The sequence below is a fragment of the Meles meles genome, chromosome 6, assembly GCF_922984935.1.
Source record: "Meles meles chromosome 6, mMelMel3.1 paternal haplotype, whole genome shotgun sequence".
In the NCBI taxonomy this organism is placed as follows: Eukaryota; Metazoa; Chordata; class Mammalia; order Carnivora; family Mustelidae; genus Meles; species Meles meles.
Genome location: NC_060071.1, coordinates 73,229,135 through 73,250,337, shown reverse-complemented (window position 1 = coordinate 73,250,337; position 21,203 = coordinate 73,229,135). Strand labels below are relative to the sequence as shown.

Genomic DNA, 21,203 nt, shown 5'->3' with positions numbered 1-21,203 from the left:
AAATCAAAAGACCTGAGACATGTTTTACAACTCTCTGCTCTTCATCCTTCTATTATAGGGTCAGGTCTTTCTCACAGGCTGGAAAAATCTGGACAAAAAGGTCCGCACCCAACAATGGCATCTTTAACATCTTTAGGACTACATTTTAAAAACATCCTGTATTTCAGGGGCACGTAGGTTAAGCGCCTGACTCTTCATTCAACTCAGGGTCATGAGGTTGAGCCCCACCTTGGGCTCCATGTTGATGGGGGAGTCTGAGACTCTCAAACTTCTCAAGACTTTCCCTCTGCAGGTGCATGCTTGCTCTAAAATAAATCTTTGAAACAGTCTATATTTCATTTTCAGCACATGATTAAATCATTTTTAGTTTAGTGTTTGATAAATTTTTTTTTTTTTTAGATTTTATTTATTTGACAGGCAGAGATCACAAGTAGGCAGAGAGGCAGGCAGAGAGAGAGAGGAGGAAGCAGGCTCCCTGCTGAGCAGAGAGCCCGATGCGGGGCTTGATCCCAGGACCCTGGGACCATGACCAGAGCAGAAGGCAGAGGCTTTAGCCCACTAAGCCACACAGGCGCCCCTAGTGTTTGATAAATTTTATTGGCTATTTTCATTTGATGTTTTATAATGATGTAAAATTCTACATTTGAAATGCAGTAATTTCATTTATTAAAAATTGAAATTACATGAAAGAGTCATGTTAACATTTTGCGCTGTTATTGCAAACACTAAGGTAAGGAACAAGAGTCTCATTTCTGCCTTATTTCCCTAACGAGATAATTTTCCTTTGTAATGCATCCTTAGCAGGCAGTACAACAAAATTACTTGAAGGATTTAGAATTCCTTCATCTAATATTACAGAAAAATTTGTTTCCTTTACCGTTTCAGATGCACTAAAAGCACAGGTGGCAGTTTCCAGATTTCTATCTTTTTTAAAGAATCCCGTCGAGTTCTGCAATGACTGCAGTAAAATCGATTGTTATCTGTGAGCTTCTCTTCTTTGGAAAATAATCTAAGGCAATCCTGGAGGCAAAAACAAGTAGTAGTTACTCATTAATTCATTTCTTCACAGTATCACTAGGCATCTATCTACTCAAGAAATTCTCTGCAGGCAGGATGGATCCAACAGTGAAAAGAAAACAGTCCCCTCATAAAGGTTAGGACCTAGTGAGGAACCCTGAGGGAAGAGCCAACAGTAAGGAGAGTGCAGTGCGTGGTGAGTGCTGTCTGTGGTGAGGGAAGCAGTCCTGCGTGTCTGCCCTCTACCTGATGCCTCAGGAAGTCTGGCTGGAAGAAAGGACATTCTGGAGGAAGCGAACACAAAGGTATCAACAAGCTAGCTAAATTACGCTAGTGTGAGGAAAAGAGCTATTTATTTGATCCCCAAATAGACCATTCTATATAAGAATAGATTCTTATAAAGACTATTCTATATAAGAATAGATTCTTATAAAAGTGAACCTAAATTAGAATCAATATACAATTTCAAACTTCTTCAAAGTGTAAAGTTTAAAAACCATCAATTCCGAAAAAATATTTAATAGGAAAATACCTTTTAAGAAGAACTTTAAAAAAAAATCTTTAAATTTTTCTAATCAAATGTAATTAAAATTGTGATAACAATTAAAATGTGAGTTTTACCTATAAAACGTTTATGTAAAGAGTAAAGAGCAGAAATTGGTGAATAAAGTATATGTTTGTATGCATATAAACAGCATTTATTCAACAATCATTTTCCCTCAAGCTTACCTGTAATGTACATTTACTTGTAGAAGCTAAGGGTAGAGACAAATACATGAAGGCCTCAAATGTCCTAGACTTTTTGTGACAGGTGAGGCACTGTACCGTGGATTTAAACTGGCCCTGAAAAAGTGCGACAATAATAGATTCATTGAGCTGCTTGTGTTTCTGCCAAGCATGCTCTGCAGCTTTAAAGTCATCAAGGTGATCATTATTTTCTTCTTTATGTCTCTTCCGATTATCAGCCTGGAAATAAGATTAATATAAAATTTATATTACTATCTCAAAGTCAAAATTTAAATACAAAATTGAAAGGCTATATGGCATATACTTTGCAGATTTAAATACTTCTGCCTCCTTTCATGAAGAAGTTCTAATCTCATTAAGTGCTACAAAAAATTCTAGCTAAAAACCCTCCCTGTAACTCTACTTTATCAGCAGGGTATGACTTATTTTAATTAATTTATTAAATATTTTACATACTTATTTGAGTGTGTGTGAAAGACAGGGAGAGAGAATCTGAAGCAGACTCTGCACTGAGCACAGAGCTCAATGTGGGGCTTGATCCCACAACCATGAAATCATGACTTGAGTCGAAACCAAGAGTCAAACGCTTAACCAGCTAAGCCATTCAGGTGCCTTGCAGGACTTATTTTATAAAACAAATTAAGAAAATGTATTTTATTAAGGGATGGGGATTAAGGAGTTCACTGTGATGATGAGCACTGGGTCATGTATGGAAGTGCTGAATCACTATACTGTATACCTGAAACTAATATTAACTAACTGGAATTAAAATTAAAAATTTAAATAAAAATGTATTTTTTTATGTTGAAAATTTTGCTTTTGAAGAGATAATATCCTAGATAGAATTTTTGTTGTCCTAAGCTCATGGATGAATACACACACATACTTTATATATATTCATATATACATGTACACAAAATACATATTTACATGTACATGTATGTATATATATATCTATATAGATATGTGTGTATATATATATGTTCAGTGGTAACAGTGATCCCAAAGGTATCTGAGAGATACGTGCCTCAGTAACTTTTCATGTGAGTCCTCTGGTTATATGAGGTAATTCTTATTTTAAGAAAGAAGGATAAAAATACAATAATAAAGATATTTAGGTGGTCTACAGCTAATCTTCTATAAAATTTATGTTTATGATTTACTTTCACATACATGTGGTCACAGTTATCAATATTTTTAATTTCTCACAATACAGCCTACCATTTTAATAAGCAAATATAAATTATATATGTCTTTTTTAAAATATTAGACCTATCAGATAAATGTTTTATAGTTCCCTGCCTTAGTACAAAGTCACTAGATTTGAATAAACTAGCACTGAACAATTCCCAACTACAATTTTCAATTGCTATAAAAATTAGTGTTGAGCAACCCTAAAGGTCTTTACAACTTAGAAAAAATCAGATTTCTTACTTTATTTAGATCTTCATGGAGACCATCCATTAGGAACAGAAGCAGTTCTTGTGAATCTTGCTGGCTATATCCTGCAAACTGGTCATTGATCTTCCCAATGGTGATTTTAAAGTCTTTTGGACTAATATACCTGTACTGTCCGGTCCACAGGGCTTTCATAATTATGCCAAATTCTTCAGCCACTTCACCTTTATGCCCCAACAAATTTGACCTTTGCAAATAAAGTTAAAAAAAAAAAAAAGCTTTTTTTTTTTTTTAAGTTAAGGTACAGTGGGTTCCTGAGGTCAATATTAAATTCTTCAAATACTGTAACCTAATACTACTTATTTATTCACAGGTTTATTACCAAATACTCATCTGAATCTTACTTTGATTATACTCTGCCACAACTTGCTTCTTTTGGGCTGTGAAGCCTGCCCCATCTCTTCCTCCTCCTCAAAAGACTCCAGTTTATGATGGAGGTTCTGCCTTCGTGCACTGCTCCTCTCCTGTCTGTCCTTTACCAATCAGAGGCGGCTTTTCTCACATTTTTCTTAAGAATAAAGATGTTTTTTTCCCCTTTCCTAATCTGACTTCTCTGAAGCTGGTTAGTAAGGAAGTGTTACTTAGATCACCCCTTTAATACTACATTGCAACAAGTAGGAAATTTCTTTACCTGTTAATATCATCTTGGTAACAGTTTCGGTTGAAATAATCAGCCAAATGTGGAGCATTACATAGGCACTGCAGTATCGAGTTCATATAACAAGTATTTCCTAAATTACGAAGTCCAGTAAGAGCTGGTCCAGATCCTCCAAAAACAGGATTGAGGTTCCGAATCTGAGAAGCAGAAAGCCTTGTGATCTCAGCTTTAGGATAGCATGTTGGCCTGAGGAAAAAATGTACACAATGTCTTAAAATGCACTGCATCTAAAATTAAGGTTCTCACTACAAATGGTAGCCAACAAGTCATAAGGTACTAGGTTTTACAAGACATTTATTATCTAGGTAACACCAGTTATATTCTATGACTCCCCCAAGAAACAAGTACCTTTACCCTCTTACGTGCGTCTATAGTTCTTACACCCTGAGACAGATTCCCAGGCTTCTCATGAACAGGTAGCGTCTTCTGGTAGAGAAGGCTCTTTCAAATTCTTTTAAATAATCCTAGGAAGTTTAGCATTACCGAATGTTGAACTCAACCAGAATGCCAAACAAAGACTAAAAAGTTTATTACTGTGGAATAGATATCAAAAGAGGCAGGGATTATTTGGGTACCATTACCTGAAACATAAACGTGTGCGGACAATGTGGTAGCCACTGGCCACAGGGAGCTATTTAAATTTAAAGTGAAATTAAAAATTCAGCTCCTCAGTTACACCTGCTATAATTCTAAATAACCACTACCATACTGAACAACACTGGACTAGAGAATGTCTTTAAGACTTTTGTTATGTAGTGTATTGGACTTATATGCAGAGCTTCTAGAACTGCTACAGCATTAAGAAAAATCTTATTTTTTTATTATTGATTCTAAGCATACTTTCAATCCTGAAATATTAACAGATTAAACCATGTTCAATCAGCTTTTCTTTACATGTGTTTTATGCTTAAGCTTCATGCTTTACATGAATGCTCATGTATGCATTCATATACTCCTCTGTTGCATACATATAAAAATACATAAATACTGCATGTGTGATTGTTTTCAAAATCTTAAAATCCTCAAGGTAACAAACTTTAATAAGAATGATGATTCAGGAGTGCCTGAGTGGCTTGGTGGGTTAAAGCCTCTGTCTTCGGCTCAGGTCATGGTCCCAGGGTCCTGGGATCAATCAAGCCCCGCACCCGGCTCTCTGCTCAGTGGGGAGCCTGCTTCTTCCTCTCTCTGCCCCGTTCTCTGCCTACTTGTAATCTCTGTCTGTCATATAAATAAATAAAAATCTTAAAAAAAAATGATTCAATAAAGAAATAAATCTTACTTTTTTTTAAAGATTTTATTCATTTGACAGAGACAGCAAGAGAGGCAACACAAGCAGGGGAAGCTCATGCTCCCGCTGAGCAAGGAGCCCAAAGACATGTGGGGCTCCATCCCAGACCCTGGGACAATGAAGGCAAATGTTTAACGACTGAGCCACCTAGGCACCCCTCTTACCAGTTTTAATAGTGAGTCCTAATATAAACCCATTTATTTGTACTTCCAACTATCCCTTTCCCCAAAAGTAAACATTAGAAGTGATAGGCAGATTTGACAATTATCTCCTCATAATCCTATCAAATCATAAGCCAGGAGCATTGGAGAGATCACACCAGGAATACATCTAAATGAGATATTGGTTTGGGAAAATTAAGTGAACCTACTGATCAATCACTACTTGCGAACAGCAGAAATGCAATGAAGAAAAAGGGAACAGAGTAAGGATGAGGAGCTGACACACACAATACCTGTTATTCTAATACTATTTAAGTTTGCTTCCACAGTACAGGTGAAGTTAAAAAAAAGTTTGGAATTTGAGAGGTGCCAACAAGACAAACTCAACAATTCCTCTTTAGAGGAATTTAGGGACCATGGAGATTTATGAAAAACTTCTAGGCAGTCTATACCATGCTGCCTTAAAATATAATAATGTATACTCTTTTATATCTACAATAATACTTATTATGATAATCCTCCCTGATATATTTAGGTTAGCATTTGAGGTAAAAACCAAGGAATGTAATCCTCTCATTTTTTCCCTCTGTGCTAAATAACAATGGCCGCTATAGCCATCCTCAGAAATTTCTGACTCCCTGCTATTAATAAACTGGTATGTTTAGAGAAGAAGTTTTCAATATAGCAGATTATTCTAGTTCTAAGAGTCAGGATAAACTTACTTGTTTTCCCGATTAACTGCTGGAGTTACTGTTGGCTTCCTCTTCTCTTCCTCTTGAATGGCCTGGGTTATATCTGGGGAGGAGTAGGAGCGCTTCAGTTTGGACGGTTCTCTATCCCGCTCAGCAGGAATCTGTGGCTTAGCTTTATGAGTTGGAGGGGTGGAAGGAGGTGCAGATGAAGGAGCCATTTCCGGCGGATACATATGAACAGTGTTGGTGGGTGAATGATAATAACGAAAAGTTCCAGTGATTGGGTCAAGAAACTTAAATGGAAAAGAGACAAAAACAAAAAACAGGTCAAAGAACAATGACCATTACAAACAAAAAAAGTCACTCAAAAGTATTCCACTGCTAAATTTACTTTTGGATTAAAATAATTTGATAAGATGGTAATAATTACTTCTATAATAAAACTTCCAAAGAACTTTAGGTATTAAATAAACTGTTTCTAAGTGACAAATGCCAGATATGCTCTCATATATTGTAGCCAGCAGCTCAGATTGGATATACTGAGAAATCTAAACATGCTGTAATTAGGGAAATGAGCTATATCTTCCATCATGAAGAAACAGAACCCACTGCATTAGAGAGGATGTAGAATAAACAAACAAAAAAGCTTTTTAAATAAGAACATATGACCATGTTATTTATTTATGTGCTAATTTTGAGTTTTACCTTGGCCCAGCCTGAAGGCAGTCCTGGTACGATCCTTCCCATTTCTTCACTTCGTGCTCTTGTCAAAGGCTCTCGAGCCTAGTTTAAAAATAAATAAATTAATTAAAAAAAATTTAAATTATGCCATATACAAACTTAAGCTACCTGTCCAAAAAATCAAAAAGCCTTGTGTTGGCTGCCCTTAATATTTTAAAAATCAAGTTTAGAAATGAAGAACTACATGTGGTTTCAAATTCCAAATATTGCTCACAAAAGGAAGAGAAATGTGTGTATGCACAAGCCCATAATGATGGTAGTTTTTAAAGTTTCCTTAAAAAAACACAAACACAAAGGCAATTTCACTGCTAGGTATCAACCCAAAAGAAATGAAAACATATATCCACACAAAGATTTGTATGCAAATGTTCACAGCAGCATTATTTATAATAGCCCAAAAGCAGCAGAAGCAATCCAAGTATCCATTAACTGGTGAATGAATAAAATGTGGTATATCCTGATAAGGGAATACTATTCGGCAAATACAAAGGAATAAACTGATACACATTATAACTGGATGAATCTCAAAAAATTATACTAAAGATGAATGCAAAAGACCCCCCCCCGCCCACAAAACTACATTTAAATGATATGCCCAGAAGTGACCTAGCTAGGGAGACAGAATAGATCATGGTTGTCTGTGGCTTTAGGACAAAAACAAGGAATTTAAAATGTTCTAAACCGGGTTAATACTTGTTTTGTAATTTATACTGCAATCAATGAACTGTAAACTAAAAATGGGTGGATTTTATGGTATGCAAGTTATGCCTCAATAAAACTCAAATAAAAACAAAGGCAAAAATATCTTATGTAAGACCTAAATATTTTTAAAATTGTGATGAAGTACACATAGAACAAAATTTGTCATCTTAACCATTTTTAAGTGTATAGGTTAGTGGCATGAAGCATCATTTGCAGTGCTGTGCAACCAATTTCAAGAACTCTCTTCATCTTGCAAAATGGAAACTCTACACCCAATTAAACAACTCTACACTTCCTCCATCCACCTGGCAACCACCGTATATAAATGGAATCATACAGTATTTGTCTCTTTGTGACTGGCTAATTTCACTTGCAAAATGTCCTGAAGATTCATCTGTGTTGTATGTAGCATGTGTCAGAATTTCCTTTATTTATAAAAGGCTGAATAATACACCACTGTGTGTAAATACCACATTTATTTATATATTCATCTGTGGATGGATATTTGGGATGCTTCCATCTTTTGGCTATCAGGCTATTGTGAATAATACTTCTATGAACACAGGTGTGTAAATATTTCTTCCAGACCCTGCTTTCAATTCTTTTGGGTATATACTTAGAAGTAGAATTGGTGGATCATGTAGAAAGGTCTAAGTATTTTCTAATTTCATAAAATGAGTAGAATATACTACTGTACTTTAAATAGGAAGACAAACATCTACTCCTCTTAGAATTTAAAAGGCTCAATCATGTAAAAAAACAAAAACAGAGTTATGGAAGATAAATCTGCTTTTCCTCAGAAAGCAGATCTCAAGATGGAGGATGACAACATAGTAAAGACAACCACATGGTTATAATCCATAGGTTCCCCCCACTCAACAAACTACCACTTACTTTATTTCTTTCAGTGTCTTCTGTATTCTCTCTAAAAGTTCCAGTTTTCAGAATTCCACTTTCTGGTTGTCCTTTAATCTTAGCAGGCTGTAAAATTTTTAAAATTTCAGAAGTGAAAGAAAACTCAAACTATCCTCCATGACAGACTTGCCTGTCAATCACTAGCTAATACAAGTAAATCCATCAGAGTGAAAATGTAATAGGAGAAAAAAAATGAGATCTCTGAAAAGTTTATTTAGTTTTATTGTCAAAGTAGATATTTTTAATTAAAGGTGATAGACCCCATGTGGGATTTCCCAACACTAAAGATAAAGGAGAAAATAAACTGATGAATCAATGCGGTGGGAGAGGGAAGTGTACTAATCGCAGTAGATAGGGAAGCACTGATCATGATACATGGCCAAGTGTGTTGCTGGTCATCGGTGTATATTCACCATGGCCTCCTTGGAACACCGTCCTTTTTTTTTTAAGATTTTATTTATTTATTTGACAGAGATCATAAGTAGGCAGAGAGGCAGGCAGAGAGAGAGGAGGAAGCAGGCTCCCTGCCGAGCAGAGAGCCTGACCTGGAACTCAATCCCAGGACTCCAGGACCATGACCCGAGCCAAAGGCAGACGCCCAGCCAACTGAGCCACCCAGGTGCCCCTTGAACACTGTCCTTTTATTTAATCTCACATGATTTGGTTGCCTTCAAGGTGGTTATGTTCTCCCAAAATGAACATATTGAAGAGAATGAACAGATTATGGGATATTCATATAGAACAATGTTCAAAAGTACAAAATCCATTTTAATATCCTCTTGGAATCTATCATAGGTTCCTTTAAAAATTCACTTGAACTTTATAGTTTATTTAAAAAATAACTACAGTAAAATAAAAACTTCTAAGTATTTGTGACAATTTTAATAAAAGTTATTCCAGAATAAATTATATACTTTGCTTACTTTTAAAAGAGCATACAATATGTAATATATATATGTACATAATAACTTTTTTCAATGTGTTATATATTATAGGAAACATCAAAGACTAATGTGATTATCTCAAGGTTAGATTTGTAGAGCTATTTAGATTTGTATTTGGCACCTATATCGCTTCTTGGCCTTTTGGCTAAGATCAAGTGTGGCACCTATACTAGAAGGCCCCAGAAACATGAATGCTTTAAGTTCTTAGGACTGTCTGCCTCTAAGTGCAGCAAGATAGAGAAGTGGCTTTGGAATCTTACTGTACATGGACTCCTAGGCAGAATACTTAACCTCCAAGCTTCAATTTTATTTGCAAACTGAATACCTCACAGACTTACCATTAGAAGGATAAGACAATGTAGGAAAAATACTTGGTGTATTTTTCCTACAGTATAATAGCTACTCAAAGAATAATATTTAAACTGTAATAGCTCAACAATTCTGAGTCTCCCATGAATAAAGTGAGACAGCATTTTAATACATGGGCTTCAATTCTCTAGCTTTAGGTGTTTAGAAGGCTTCTGTATGATACTGATACACACACACACATTTTTTTTTTTTTTTTTTTTGGAGAATGAGCATGCATGATGTGAGTGGGTGGGAGAAGTGCTGAGGGAGAGGGAGTGAGAGAATCTTATGCGGCTCCATGCCCAGCACAGAGCCTAATGTGGGACCCAATCTCACGACCCTGATATCATGATGTGCACAATGCCACTCAGGTGCCCAGAGAGCTTTATTTTTGATAGTTAAGGTTACTAGGTAAGTGTCCCTGGTAAGTGCACCATTAATATGAATTGTTAATTCTGGTCTGTGCCTGAACTGTTGCTTCAGAAGTTATAAAGATTGACATTCTGTAAAGCCTTCTATCCGAAGTCATTTTTACACTACCAAAAATGTATTTCCATTTACGTGTACATAAAAGGGGCCATAACTGTTCCTATTATAAAAACTTATTTGTTGTTCAAAAGGGAAAAGCACCGTTAATTGTATAATACAGGAAAAAAAAAATAAAAAGCACATATGATATCATTAGGTTAAAGAAGAATAACTATGAAAAATGTTCCCCCAAATTATGTGAGTCAATCTTGGGAATAGCCAAGGGCAGAAAAAGGCAACACTAATGGGATTATTGCCAGTATTATTGACTAGATGAAGCAACAAACCAAATGACATAGACATGACCACAAAAAATCACTAGACACAAAAAGAAATGTTGAGGCATTTAGATGTCACGCATTTTGGACATATTCTAAGCAGATACAAGCTCTATCATATACACATTTGACACCTAACTCCTTCACACTGAGAGGGAGGTTATGCTTCACATTTTTCTAGATATAAAATTTTTTTTCTAGATAAAAATTTCCTAGATAAAAAAAATTCCATAAAAATGAAGAATGTAGCAAGTTATCTCAATTGCTAAAAAAATACTGCATTTCACAGACATAAAAGCAATCCCATTCCCAGTCAATCAAAGCAGAGTGGGTGAGCTACAAATGTAGATGCATCAGTATAATTCTATCACCCACTAGAAAATCACTTAAAAGGTTCGCCCTATTTATGGAATGCCCCTGGTGTCATCTTTTTATCTAACAATTTGTTTCACTTACTTGGCAGTTTGTACTGTTTGTTTCTGCTTACCTTGCCTAAATTTGAATCTCCTGCCACAGAAGCATGGGGCACATCTCCCACCGCCTTTTGCTGCAGTTCTGGGGTGGGACACCTTTTGCCCCTATCTTCTGCAGACTTCTTGGCATCGGTAGTTTCATGTTCACTTTTACTTTGTCTTTTTACTCCCGTTATTTCTCTGCCCCTCTTTGCTGAAGTTTCTTTATCTTCTTTCTTGGCCTCACTTTCTCTCTTTTCCATTTCTTCTTTTGCTTTCTGTTGCTTTTCTGTGATTTCATTTTCTTCAGCTTCTTGTTTCTTTCTAGCTTTTTGTTCTTGTTCTTCTCTCCTCAGTTTCTCTTTTTGTTCTTCTTGCTGCCTTTCTCGGAGTTCTTTTTCTTGTCTGTTTTTCTCCATTAGAAGAGCAGTTTCTGCATGAATACGAGCTTTTTCTTCATCTGTTAACATGGCAGTTGGAGGGGGAAATACTGGCTTTGTGGAACGATCAGGAACAACTTTCCCATCCTGAGGAGACTGTTGCTCATGATCTTTATTTTCAGATTTTATTCTATGATCTTCAGGCAATCTGACTGCTGGTTTTTTAGTACGATCAATCTAGATCAACAAAAACAGAGCAAAACATTCTTTTGTCAAAATCCAGGAATGTAATCTCAGTTTTTTTTTTTTTTCTCATTTTATTTATTTTTTCAGCGTAACAGTATTCATTCTTTTTGCACAACACCCAGTGCTCCATGCAAAACGTGCCCTCCCCATTACCCACCACCTGTTCCCCCAACCTCCCACCCCTGACCCTTCAAAACCCTCAGGTTGCCCCAACCTCCCACCCCTGACCCTTCAAAACCCTCAGGTTGTTTTTCAGAGTCCATAGTCTCTTATGGTTCGCTTCCCCTCCCCAATGTCCATAGCCCGCTCCCCCTCCCCCAATCCCACCTCCCCGCAGCAACCCCCAGTTTGTTTTGTGAGATTAAGAGTCATTTATGGTTTGTCTCCCTCCCAATCCCATCTTGTTTCATTTATTCTTCTCCTATCTCCTACCCCCCCATGTTGCTTCTCCATGTCCTCATATCAGGGAGATCATATGATAGTTGTCTTTCTCCGATTGACTTATTTCACTAAGCATGATACGCTCTAGTTCCATCCACGTCGTTGCAAATGGCAAGATTTCATTCTTAAAATCAACTTGTTGTAAAAGAACCATCACTCTGTGGAGACATGTGCTAGAAGATCTATTTGTGTCTGTCAAGATTCCTCAGGCACTTGTCACTTACTACCTCTTGATTCCATACTTTCACTACATCATGATATGTTATGTATTTGGAAGAGTTCATCTAAAACATAAAACCTAGACCTGGCCATAACTAAATTTAAGTTCCATTTCCACATATCCAATTGCCTACTCAGTATCTCTATGACAGTGTCTTACATATATACCACAAACCTAACATGGCCAAAATTGATTACACGATATTCCCCCTACAAACATGGTCCTTATCTCATGGATGTTACCACTATCCAAACAGTAGCTCACACCAGAAAGCTGAGTTTCATGTGTCCTCCCACTGCCCTAGTGCAGACTGATGATTTTCTTCCTCTATCTGTCCCTTTCCACTAGCACCAACCAAGTCCATGCCAACATCCTCCCTACACTGTTTCTAACTAATTGCCCATCTCTTTTCTTTTTTCCCTTCTCTTTCCACACTGTAGCCAGAATAATCATTTTAAAACAAATATGACTATGTTCCTCCTATATGTAAAACCTTATTTTTTTAAAGATTTTATTTATTTGACAAAGAGTGGGAGAGAGAATGAAAGAAGGAGAAAGAGCACAGATGGGGGAGCAGCAAAGGGAGAGGGAGAAGCAGGCTCCCCACTGAACAGGGAGCCTGATGCAGAGCTTGATCCCAGGACTATGGGATCATGATCTGAGCCAAAGGCAGATGCTTAACCAACTGAGCCACCCAGGCACCTGTAAAACCCTGTTTTAAATAGCTACTCACTGTACTCAGATTACAGTGAGCCTGTACTGAACAGAGAGCCTGATGCAGAGCTTGATCCCAGGACTCTGGGATCATGATCTGAGCCAAAGGCAGACACTTAACCAACCGAGCCACCCAGGCACCTGTAAAACCTTGTTTTAAATAGCTACTCACTGGGGGCGCCTGGGTGGCTCAGTGGATTAAGCCGCTGCCTTCGGCTCAGGTCATGATCTCAGGGTCCTGGGATTGAGCCCCGCATCGAGCTCTCTGCTTCGCAGGGAGCCTGCTTCCTCCTCTCTCTGCCTGCCTCTCTGCCTACTTGTGATCTCTCTCTCTGTCAAATAAATAAATAAAAATCTTTAAAAAAAAAAAATAAATAGCTACTCACTGTACTTAGATGACATCTAAAGTCTGTGTGGCCCTGTGTGGCTTCATCATCCCACCTCTACCTATCCTCTACCTCTCTCTCTCTCTTATCTCAGACTAATCTACACACCAGCCCACCCCCATCCCTGCCTTTTTAATTCCTCAAAGATGCCAAGCTCCTTCCCAACTCAGGCCTTTATACCAGCTGTTCATCTAGGTAACACCTACTACAACTTTAGGTTGTGGCTTAAGTATCTCTCCCTTAGGAAAGACTTCCTAAATCCCCGAAGTCTCCTGATACATGCTCTCCTAATATCTTATTTTTTCCCCTCATATATTTATTGGGATCCTTGATTAAATAACTATAATTACTTGTTTAAAAATCTTTCTTCCGTCCTAGACTATAAACTCCAGGAGGGTAAAGACTGTGCTTGAGATATAGTAAATAAATATGTTGCCAAAGGATTGAGTAAAATATTCCACAACACCTTTCACAACAGGTAAGATACTGAATTAATGAGTTAAATGTTCATTCCCTCAATTTAATAGGATACTAACCCTACAGAATTGTTAGAAATGACCCAAACATCTTTTTTTCTCTTTTCATTCTTTCCTATCTACCTTCCTTTTTTTTTTTTTTTAAACAAATTGAGGGTTTTATTTACATAATAGGACAAGAAAAGTATACAAAGGAAGACTCTTGGTCAAGTGTGTAAAGGCAAAGCTCTAAAACTTAATTTGCAGCAGGGTGTGGAACTGGACATTTAAAAAAAAAAAAAGGCAAAAAGGTAATCTGCAACATGGATGTCCTGTCAGGGGGAAAATGAGCACTCAGTGACAGCTGGGACAAGTTTCATCTGTACATGGGAATCTGGCTCTCGGGACAATTCCTGCAAGGTTCCGACTAATGAAATTTCTAGGTTAATTCTTAATCAGACTATTTGAATTTCAGGGCCAAATGTGCTTGGCCTGATATGTCTACATTCTGGGGATGGGACAGGGAAGGTTTCTGCCACACAGACCTCAGCGGCTCTGGTCCCTTTCTGGGTCACACTTCCATTCCCCCATGGGGACTCAGTAGTCTTCTCTGGGGTAGGTCAGCATCATTGGGCCACTGGGGATGGACATCCTCCAAGCCTACCACAGGCTGCTTCCTCCCATCACCCATGGGCCACAAAGGCCTGGCTCTCCCATTAAACTATGCTTGACTTTTTCTTCCACTTACATCTCTTCCCTGAGTCTCAGCATGACCGAGCAAGCTGTAGTTACCTTACATGTGCGAAAATGTGCCATTATCAATTTTCCTCATTTGAGTTAAAACAAGACTATTTTCTCTTTTCCTCACAAATATTAATGATGCAGAACTGGATCCAAGTTCATCTTCAACATGAGCCTCCAGAATGTCTAGCTACAACTTTCTCCTACACTGGTTCCTTTTTCTGTACATTTGTCTTTGTTCCCCACCCACTCTCTCCACATGCTGGTGCCACCTGGTTGGCCTGAGTGGTGAAGCATGAGCACTGAGGCCTCCTTCGCAAGGCCTTGGGGAACTCAGGGAAGCATGCAGGTGTTGCTACCCACCCTACAGATTGATCAGCAACAACTATTTGGACTTCTGGATATTCTAGAAACAGAACTGTGGCCTATCACAGAGGTTGGTGGAGGGGTATGTTAAAAGGAGTCTCCTCTTTCACCTCCCTGGCCAATGGTCCAATGGCAGTCTCAGGATCATCCTGGTGAAGCATCCAGCTCAGGACCCATGCGGTGCTGATCTCTGAATCCAGGTGAGAAGCAAACTTGGCAGCACCAAAGAGGAAAGGATGCTACAAAGGCAGTCAGTGAGAGCTCATAGGCTTCAGAGGGATTTAAAGCACCCGTAGCCACCCATCATCCCTTGTCCCTACACAGAACTGTCCCTGCACAGAACTGAAAGCCAGCCCAACTAAGATTCCCCAGGGCTCATAAACCAGACCTGGCTGCCCTACTTTCACTCCTCCTGTTCCCTGTCTTTCTTGTTTTGACTTCCAGTACACCTGTCTCCTACTTACTGGTTCCTTCCCTAAATCACACACTTTCCTTGTAGGCATAGTGTCTCCCTCTTTCCCAAGACAAAGGGCCTTTGGTGGCTTGGAGTAGAGTTGTTGAACAGTTAGGAGTAGGCGATGATGGCCAGCAGTTGAGGTGCACAGCTCCAAACACACAGCCAGACTGGGCTGGCTGAGTACGACAGGAGCACTTGCTCAAGCGACCTCTTCAACCCAGCCTGTGTCTGACCTCCCTCCTTCCTTCACCGCTACTGCACATTTGTGTCATGCAGAGGGGGGTGGGAATCACAAGTTTTATCTGCTTTAAGCAGTCACGCACGTCATCAACAGTTTTCAAAGCATCACAACCTTCAAAGAGCTTTTCCTTCCTTCCTTCTTAAGACCATAATTAAACTCCGGGTGATGAAGGGATAGAGACAGGAGCTGGGGTGCATGACTGACAAACAGCTCCTTTGCTGCCCCCAGAACAGAGGCAGCCATGGGCTGTGAGCACCGTGTCAGGGTGACCTTTCCAGAACATAACAGATCATCTTAGCCTTGGTCAAAATTCCCTTTCTCCCTTATAATCACCACTCTGTCACCCACCTGGAGTGCCCTCTGTCAAGTGTCTGCCTCCATGCCAGTCCCTGTGGGTTAGCACACTAGAATACCAAAGCTAATGTGGGCCTAATTCTCTGCAGGACTGTCCATCGGAGCCACCGTGTGCTGGTCATGAAAAGCTCAGAGGATGGGCAGGGATGTTCTGTTCATAACATTCATACAGTTCACTGAGGACACATTGTTTTCCTCCAAGGATTTTGTGGGTTCAGGTCTGAAATGGTCCTGGATTCAGAGCTCCCAGAGCAGAGCTTTCATCCATTTTTGTGTGTTTGCCCTCGGGTTCCCTTTGGCAGAGGAACGAGACCAGGCTGGTGGCTACTCCGAACAGGGCAGAGTAGACCACAGCGAAGCCGGGCAGCCAATGTAGCGGCTTCCTTTGTTGATGACCTTCCCAACATTCTTGCTGTAGTTCTTCAGCTTGGCAGGTACCTCCTCTTGGGCTTCTCACCAGATGCTGGCTCCTCTAGGGGCTCATAGCACTCCAGGAGGACAGGGAGGTGCACCTTGTGCATGCTCCAGACCCCTGGGGCCCCCCTGCTCACACCGCTCACCATCTTGTCCTCACATACCGGCTGCTCCAGGAGGGCGGCCGCCTCTTCAACCCACTCTGTCCACATTCACCACCGGGGCCTGCGGCCAAGGAAGCCACTCGTGGCCTTGCTTTGGAGCCTGTCATGATGTTGCGGCCCCTCTGGCAAAGGTCAGGGTGAGAAGATGCCAACCCCCAATAACATATTTCTTGAGAATACAACTTACTGAAATAAGTATAAAAACTTACAAGAATATTTGCCAATAACAACCTGTATGGTTTTTACAAAACGCATTATACATTCTGCAACTAGAAAATACCACCACAGGAAGAATAAGGTGAAGAAGTCATTCCTTTACTTCTCATTTCTCTTCTTGCCTCTTTACTTTAAAAAATCTATTCCCTCCTCTTATTTTTCCACATTTGAGATTGAAGTAGGAAGAACCACTATGAGGATAAGGATAATAAAAGATGGACAGGAACCAAAAAATGTTTCCATTTACATTTTAACAATTCCATCCATTTCCCCCCTAGTTTTTTTTTTTTTTAAAGATTTTATTTATTTATTTGACAGAGATCACAAGTAGGCAGAGAGGCAAGCAGAGAGAGAGGGAGAAGCAGGCTCCTTGCTGATCAGAGAGCCCGATGTGGGGCTCGATCCCAGGACCCTGGGATCATGACCTGAGCCGAAGGCAGAGGCTTTAACCCACTGAGCCACCCAGGTGCCCCTCCCCCCTAGTTTTAAAAGCAAAATTATGCTAATGTTATTTTCAACTTTAAATTATTTAAGTTTCCTTGTGCCTACAGGATAACTCCAATTTGATTAAAGTATCTCTTGATGACTCTTGCCCATCTTTCTGATCTTATCTACTATCACACTTGTCTCGACAGACAACAGAGAGCCATGTCCAAGCATGTCAAAACTACTCATTGGTCCCAGAGCATGCTCTTTAGTCATGAAATCTTCTACTTGTCTCTTTAATCCTCAAATCCTATTGTACTCTTATAGCCTGGATAAAATATGACCTGTTCCATGAAGACCTCTCCAATACCCTCAGTCAAAATTTCTCTCTTTGCTCGTGCTCCAATGACTATTAGAGCAATTATGACATTCTACCTTTTATTTTGGCTGTCTTTGTGTAAGTCTCTCTTTCTGAACATCAGGTAGAATCCATAGCTTAATTATATTTGTAAACCTTCATGTTGTCTTTCACACAGAAAATCCTCAAAATATGTCAGACAAATTGCTTGTATCTCAGAAAGTAACAAGAGGATTACAGTTCAAATAACATGTTCATTAAATTTAAAGGAAGTGCAATAACATAAGCTCTTTTTTCAATTTCTTAAAATTTACGTCTTAAGTTGCCTAATTAAATACTGTTTAGTCTTAAGATTTAGTTTGAAATATTTAGAGAAGACCTTAAAAAATGAAGAAATGAACCATCTCATTTCATAATAAAAAAAAATGAGTTAAGTTTTCTATTCACAACCTGTTGCACAAATCAAATGGCATCCACTTCAAATGTGAAATACTGTTGAAATGTATTGGAAAAAAATTAAAAATAAAGGCTATAAAAAAGCTCATTCGAAATTTCATAAGGGAGAATGAGTTTACCTTCCTTTGAGTAAAATGCAGAGGAAAAAAGCTGCATTTTTTGGCAACATACTGGTTATTTAAAATCATTTAAATAATTATTGCTAAAACATGCTTGTTGGAGAGGGGATCAAGATGGTGGAATAGGAAGATCTTGAGCTCACCTTTTACAGACACACCAAAACTACAACTAAATATAGACAAACTCTTGGAGAATGACTTCAATACTAGCGAAACAGCTCTTCCACAACTAAAAATATAAAAAGCCACGTTCAGAGAGGTAGGAGGGGCAGAGGTACAGTCTAGTCAGTATCCAGACACCTGGAACAGCAATAAACAAATGGCAGGAATAATCACAAATATGGAGGTCCTCCTGAGGAGCAAGGGGTTTAAATCCCACATTAGGCATCCCTAATCAAGGGACTGTATAGGAAATATGAACCCCAATAATGTCTGGACATGAAAATCAATGAGGTTTATATCCAGGATAGCAAAAGGGCTAAAGGACCCTGAGACTCTGCTTTTAAAGGGCCAGGCGACAAACTCACTTGTTCCCAGACCCAATACAGAGGCAAAAGTTCCCAGGCCCAATACAGGGCCATATGTGAAGGAAAGTTATTAACTAATTTCAAGGTATTTGCAGGAGGGGTAGGGATCTATAATGACATTCTCTAGGAATGGAAGTACTTATAGGCACCATGTCTGATACTCTCCATGTGCCCTACTACCACCATTCACCCCACTTGGTATTCCCCCTACCCATGAATCAGCCCTGCCCAAGTGCATACTTCGGCAGGTACCCATCCAAAGTGGTTCCTGCTCAGCCATACCTGGCAGGCAGCCTAAGACAAAATGATAGCCCCTCAAAGCACCTCCTGCTGGGGTGGGGAAGGTGTCAGTTTTACCCAACAGCATCCGCTGAACGGCTGTGACTGGGCCTTTCAGCCACTTGCACCAGGACTAGTCCTGCCCATCCGTATGCCTATAGCAGTCTCAACCTAGCCATATTAGAAGGGCACACACAGCCCATACAGGGGATATCCCTGGAGTGCCTGGTTCTGGTGACCAGGGCAAGATTGCACACCTGGGCCCCATAGGGCACCTTCTACATAAGGCCACTCCTTCAAAACTGAGAGATGCAGCTGACCTATTTAATACAGAGAAACAGAGAGTCAAGCAAAATGAGTAGACAAATATATACTTCAAAACAAAACAATAAGATAAAACCTCAGAAAAAGAACCAGAGATAAGCAATCTTCCTGATAAAGAATTCAAAGTAATGGTCATAATGATATTCACTGAACTTGGAAGAATGGATGAATGCACTAAGAAATTCAATAAGGAGGTAGAAAATATAAAAAAGAACCAATCAGAGCTGAAGAATAAAAGTGACTAAAATGAAAAATACACTAGAGGGAATCAAGAGCAGCTTAAAAGATGCAGAAGAACATATCAATGATCTGGAAGACACAATAGTGGAAATCACTCTAGTTGAACAACAAAAAGAAAAAAAGAACTTAAACAAAAGACGGTTAAGAGATGACTGGGACAATACCAAGTGTACTAATATTTGCATTATGGGGTACCAGAAGGAAAAGGGAAAGAGAAAGGGGCAGAGAACTTATTTGAAAAAATATAGCTGAGGGGTGCTTGGGTGGCTCAATGGGTTAAAACCTCTGCCTTCAGCTCAGTCATGATCCCATGGTCCTGGGATCAAGCCCCACATCAAGCTCTCTGCTCAGTGGGGACCCTGCTTCTTCCTCTCTCTCCACCTGCCTCTTTGCCTACTGTCAAATAAATAAAATCTTAAAAAAAAAAAAAAAAGGAAAAAATGTAGCTGAAAACATTCCTAATATAGAGGAGAAAACAGACAATCTAGGTCTAGAAAGCACAGAGCCCAAAAGAAGTTGAAAACAAACTGATGTGCATCAAGACATAATAATTAACATGTCAAAGGTTAAAATTTAAGAGAATTGGGGCACCTGGGTAGCTTAGTGGATTAAGCATCTGCTTTCGGCTCGGTCATCTCAGGGTCCTGGGATAAAGCCCTGTGTCGGGCTCCCTGGTCAGCAGGGAGTCTACTTCTCCCTCTGCCTCTTCCCCTGCATGTGTGCTCTCTCACTAAATAAAATCTTAAAAAGAAAAAAAAGATAAAGAGAAGTTTTAAAACAGCAAGAGAGAAGCAAAAAGTTACCTATAAGGGAAACCCTACAAGTTGATTTTTCCACAGAAACTTTGCAACCCAGAAGGGAATGTCATGATATAGTCAAATTGTAGAAAGGAAAAGCCAATAATCAAGAATACTCTACTTGGCATGGTTATCACTTAGAATTAAATAAGAGATAAAGAGTTTCCTTGACAAACAAAAGTTAAAGGAGTTCACCATCACTAAACCAGCCTTATAAAAAAGGTTAAAGGAACCCACATGGAAAAGAAAAGAAAAGGCCATAACCAGAAGTGACATTTTAAAAGAAAAATGTCACTGGTAAAAGCAAACATAGTAAAGGTAGGGAACCAACCAATTCTAAAGCTACTATGGAGATTATGACAACAGTAATAAAATCAAGTATATTTATAATAAAGAAATGTAAAAATAAAAAATACAAAATATGTCAGAAATATAAAATGTGAAGGGGTGCCTTGGTGGCTCAGTCAGTTGAGTGTCCAACTCTTGGTTTCAGGTCAGGTTGTGATCTCATGCGTGGTAAGACTGAGCTCTATACTGGGCTTCACGCTTAGTGGGGAGTCAGCTTGAAAATTCTCTCCCTCTGCCCCTCTCCCCACTTCAGCACACAATCTTGCTCTCAAATAAATAAATCTTAAACACACACACACACACACACAAAATGTGGAGAGGATAAGTTAAAATGTGGTGATTTTAAAATGTGTTAAATGACCATCAACTTAAAATAAATTGTCATATATAAGTAAGGTGCTATTTATGTACCCCATACCAAAAACCTATAATAGGTAAACAAAGAATCAAGAGAAAGGAATCTAAATTGAACACTAGAGAAAGTCAAAAAATCACAAGGGAAGAGAGCAAGAGAAGAAACAGAAAAAAGCTAGAGAAACAATCAGAAAAAATTTAAAAAATGGCAGTTAGTACATACCTACCAATAATTAGTTTGAATGTAAATG

The 21,203-nt window shown here is 38.9% G+C and overlaps 1 protein-coding gene across 2 annotated transcripts in view; it reads right to left on the bottom strand.

Moving 5' to 3' along the window:
• Positions 1 to 21,203, bottom strand: part of USP8 (ubiquitin specific peptidase 8) — a 76,333-nt gene that overhangs the window by 2,967 nt on the left and 52,163 nt on the right. For both annotated transcript variants that reach the window (XM_046008616.1, XM_046008615.1), the window contains 8 exons: positions 10,965 to 11,546; positions 8,359 to 8,445; positions 6,727 to 6,804; positions 6,052 to 6,314; positions 3,854 to 4,066; positions 3,199 to 3,409; positions 1,747 to 1,983; positions 878 to 1,020 (listed from right to left, as the gene is read on the bottom strand). In XM_046008616.1, the coding sequence (XP_045864572.1) occupies positions 878 to 1,020; positions 1,747 to 1,983; positions 3,199 to 3,409; positions 3,854 to 4,066; positions 6,052 to 6,314; positions 6,727 to 6,804; positions 8,359 to 8,445; positions 10,965 to 11,546 (1,814 nt within the window). The remainder of the gene's footprint in view (positions 1 to 877; positions 1,021 to 1,746; positions 1,984 to 3,198; positions 3,410 to 3,853; positions 4,067 to 6,051; positions 6,315 to 6,726; positions 6,805 to 8,358; positions 8,446 to 10,964; positions 11,547 to 21,203) is intronic.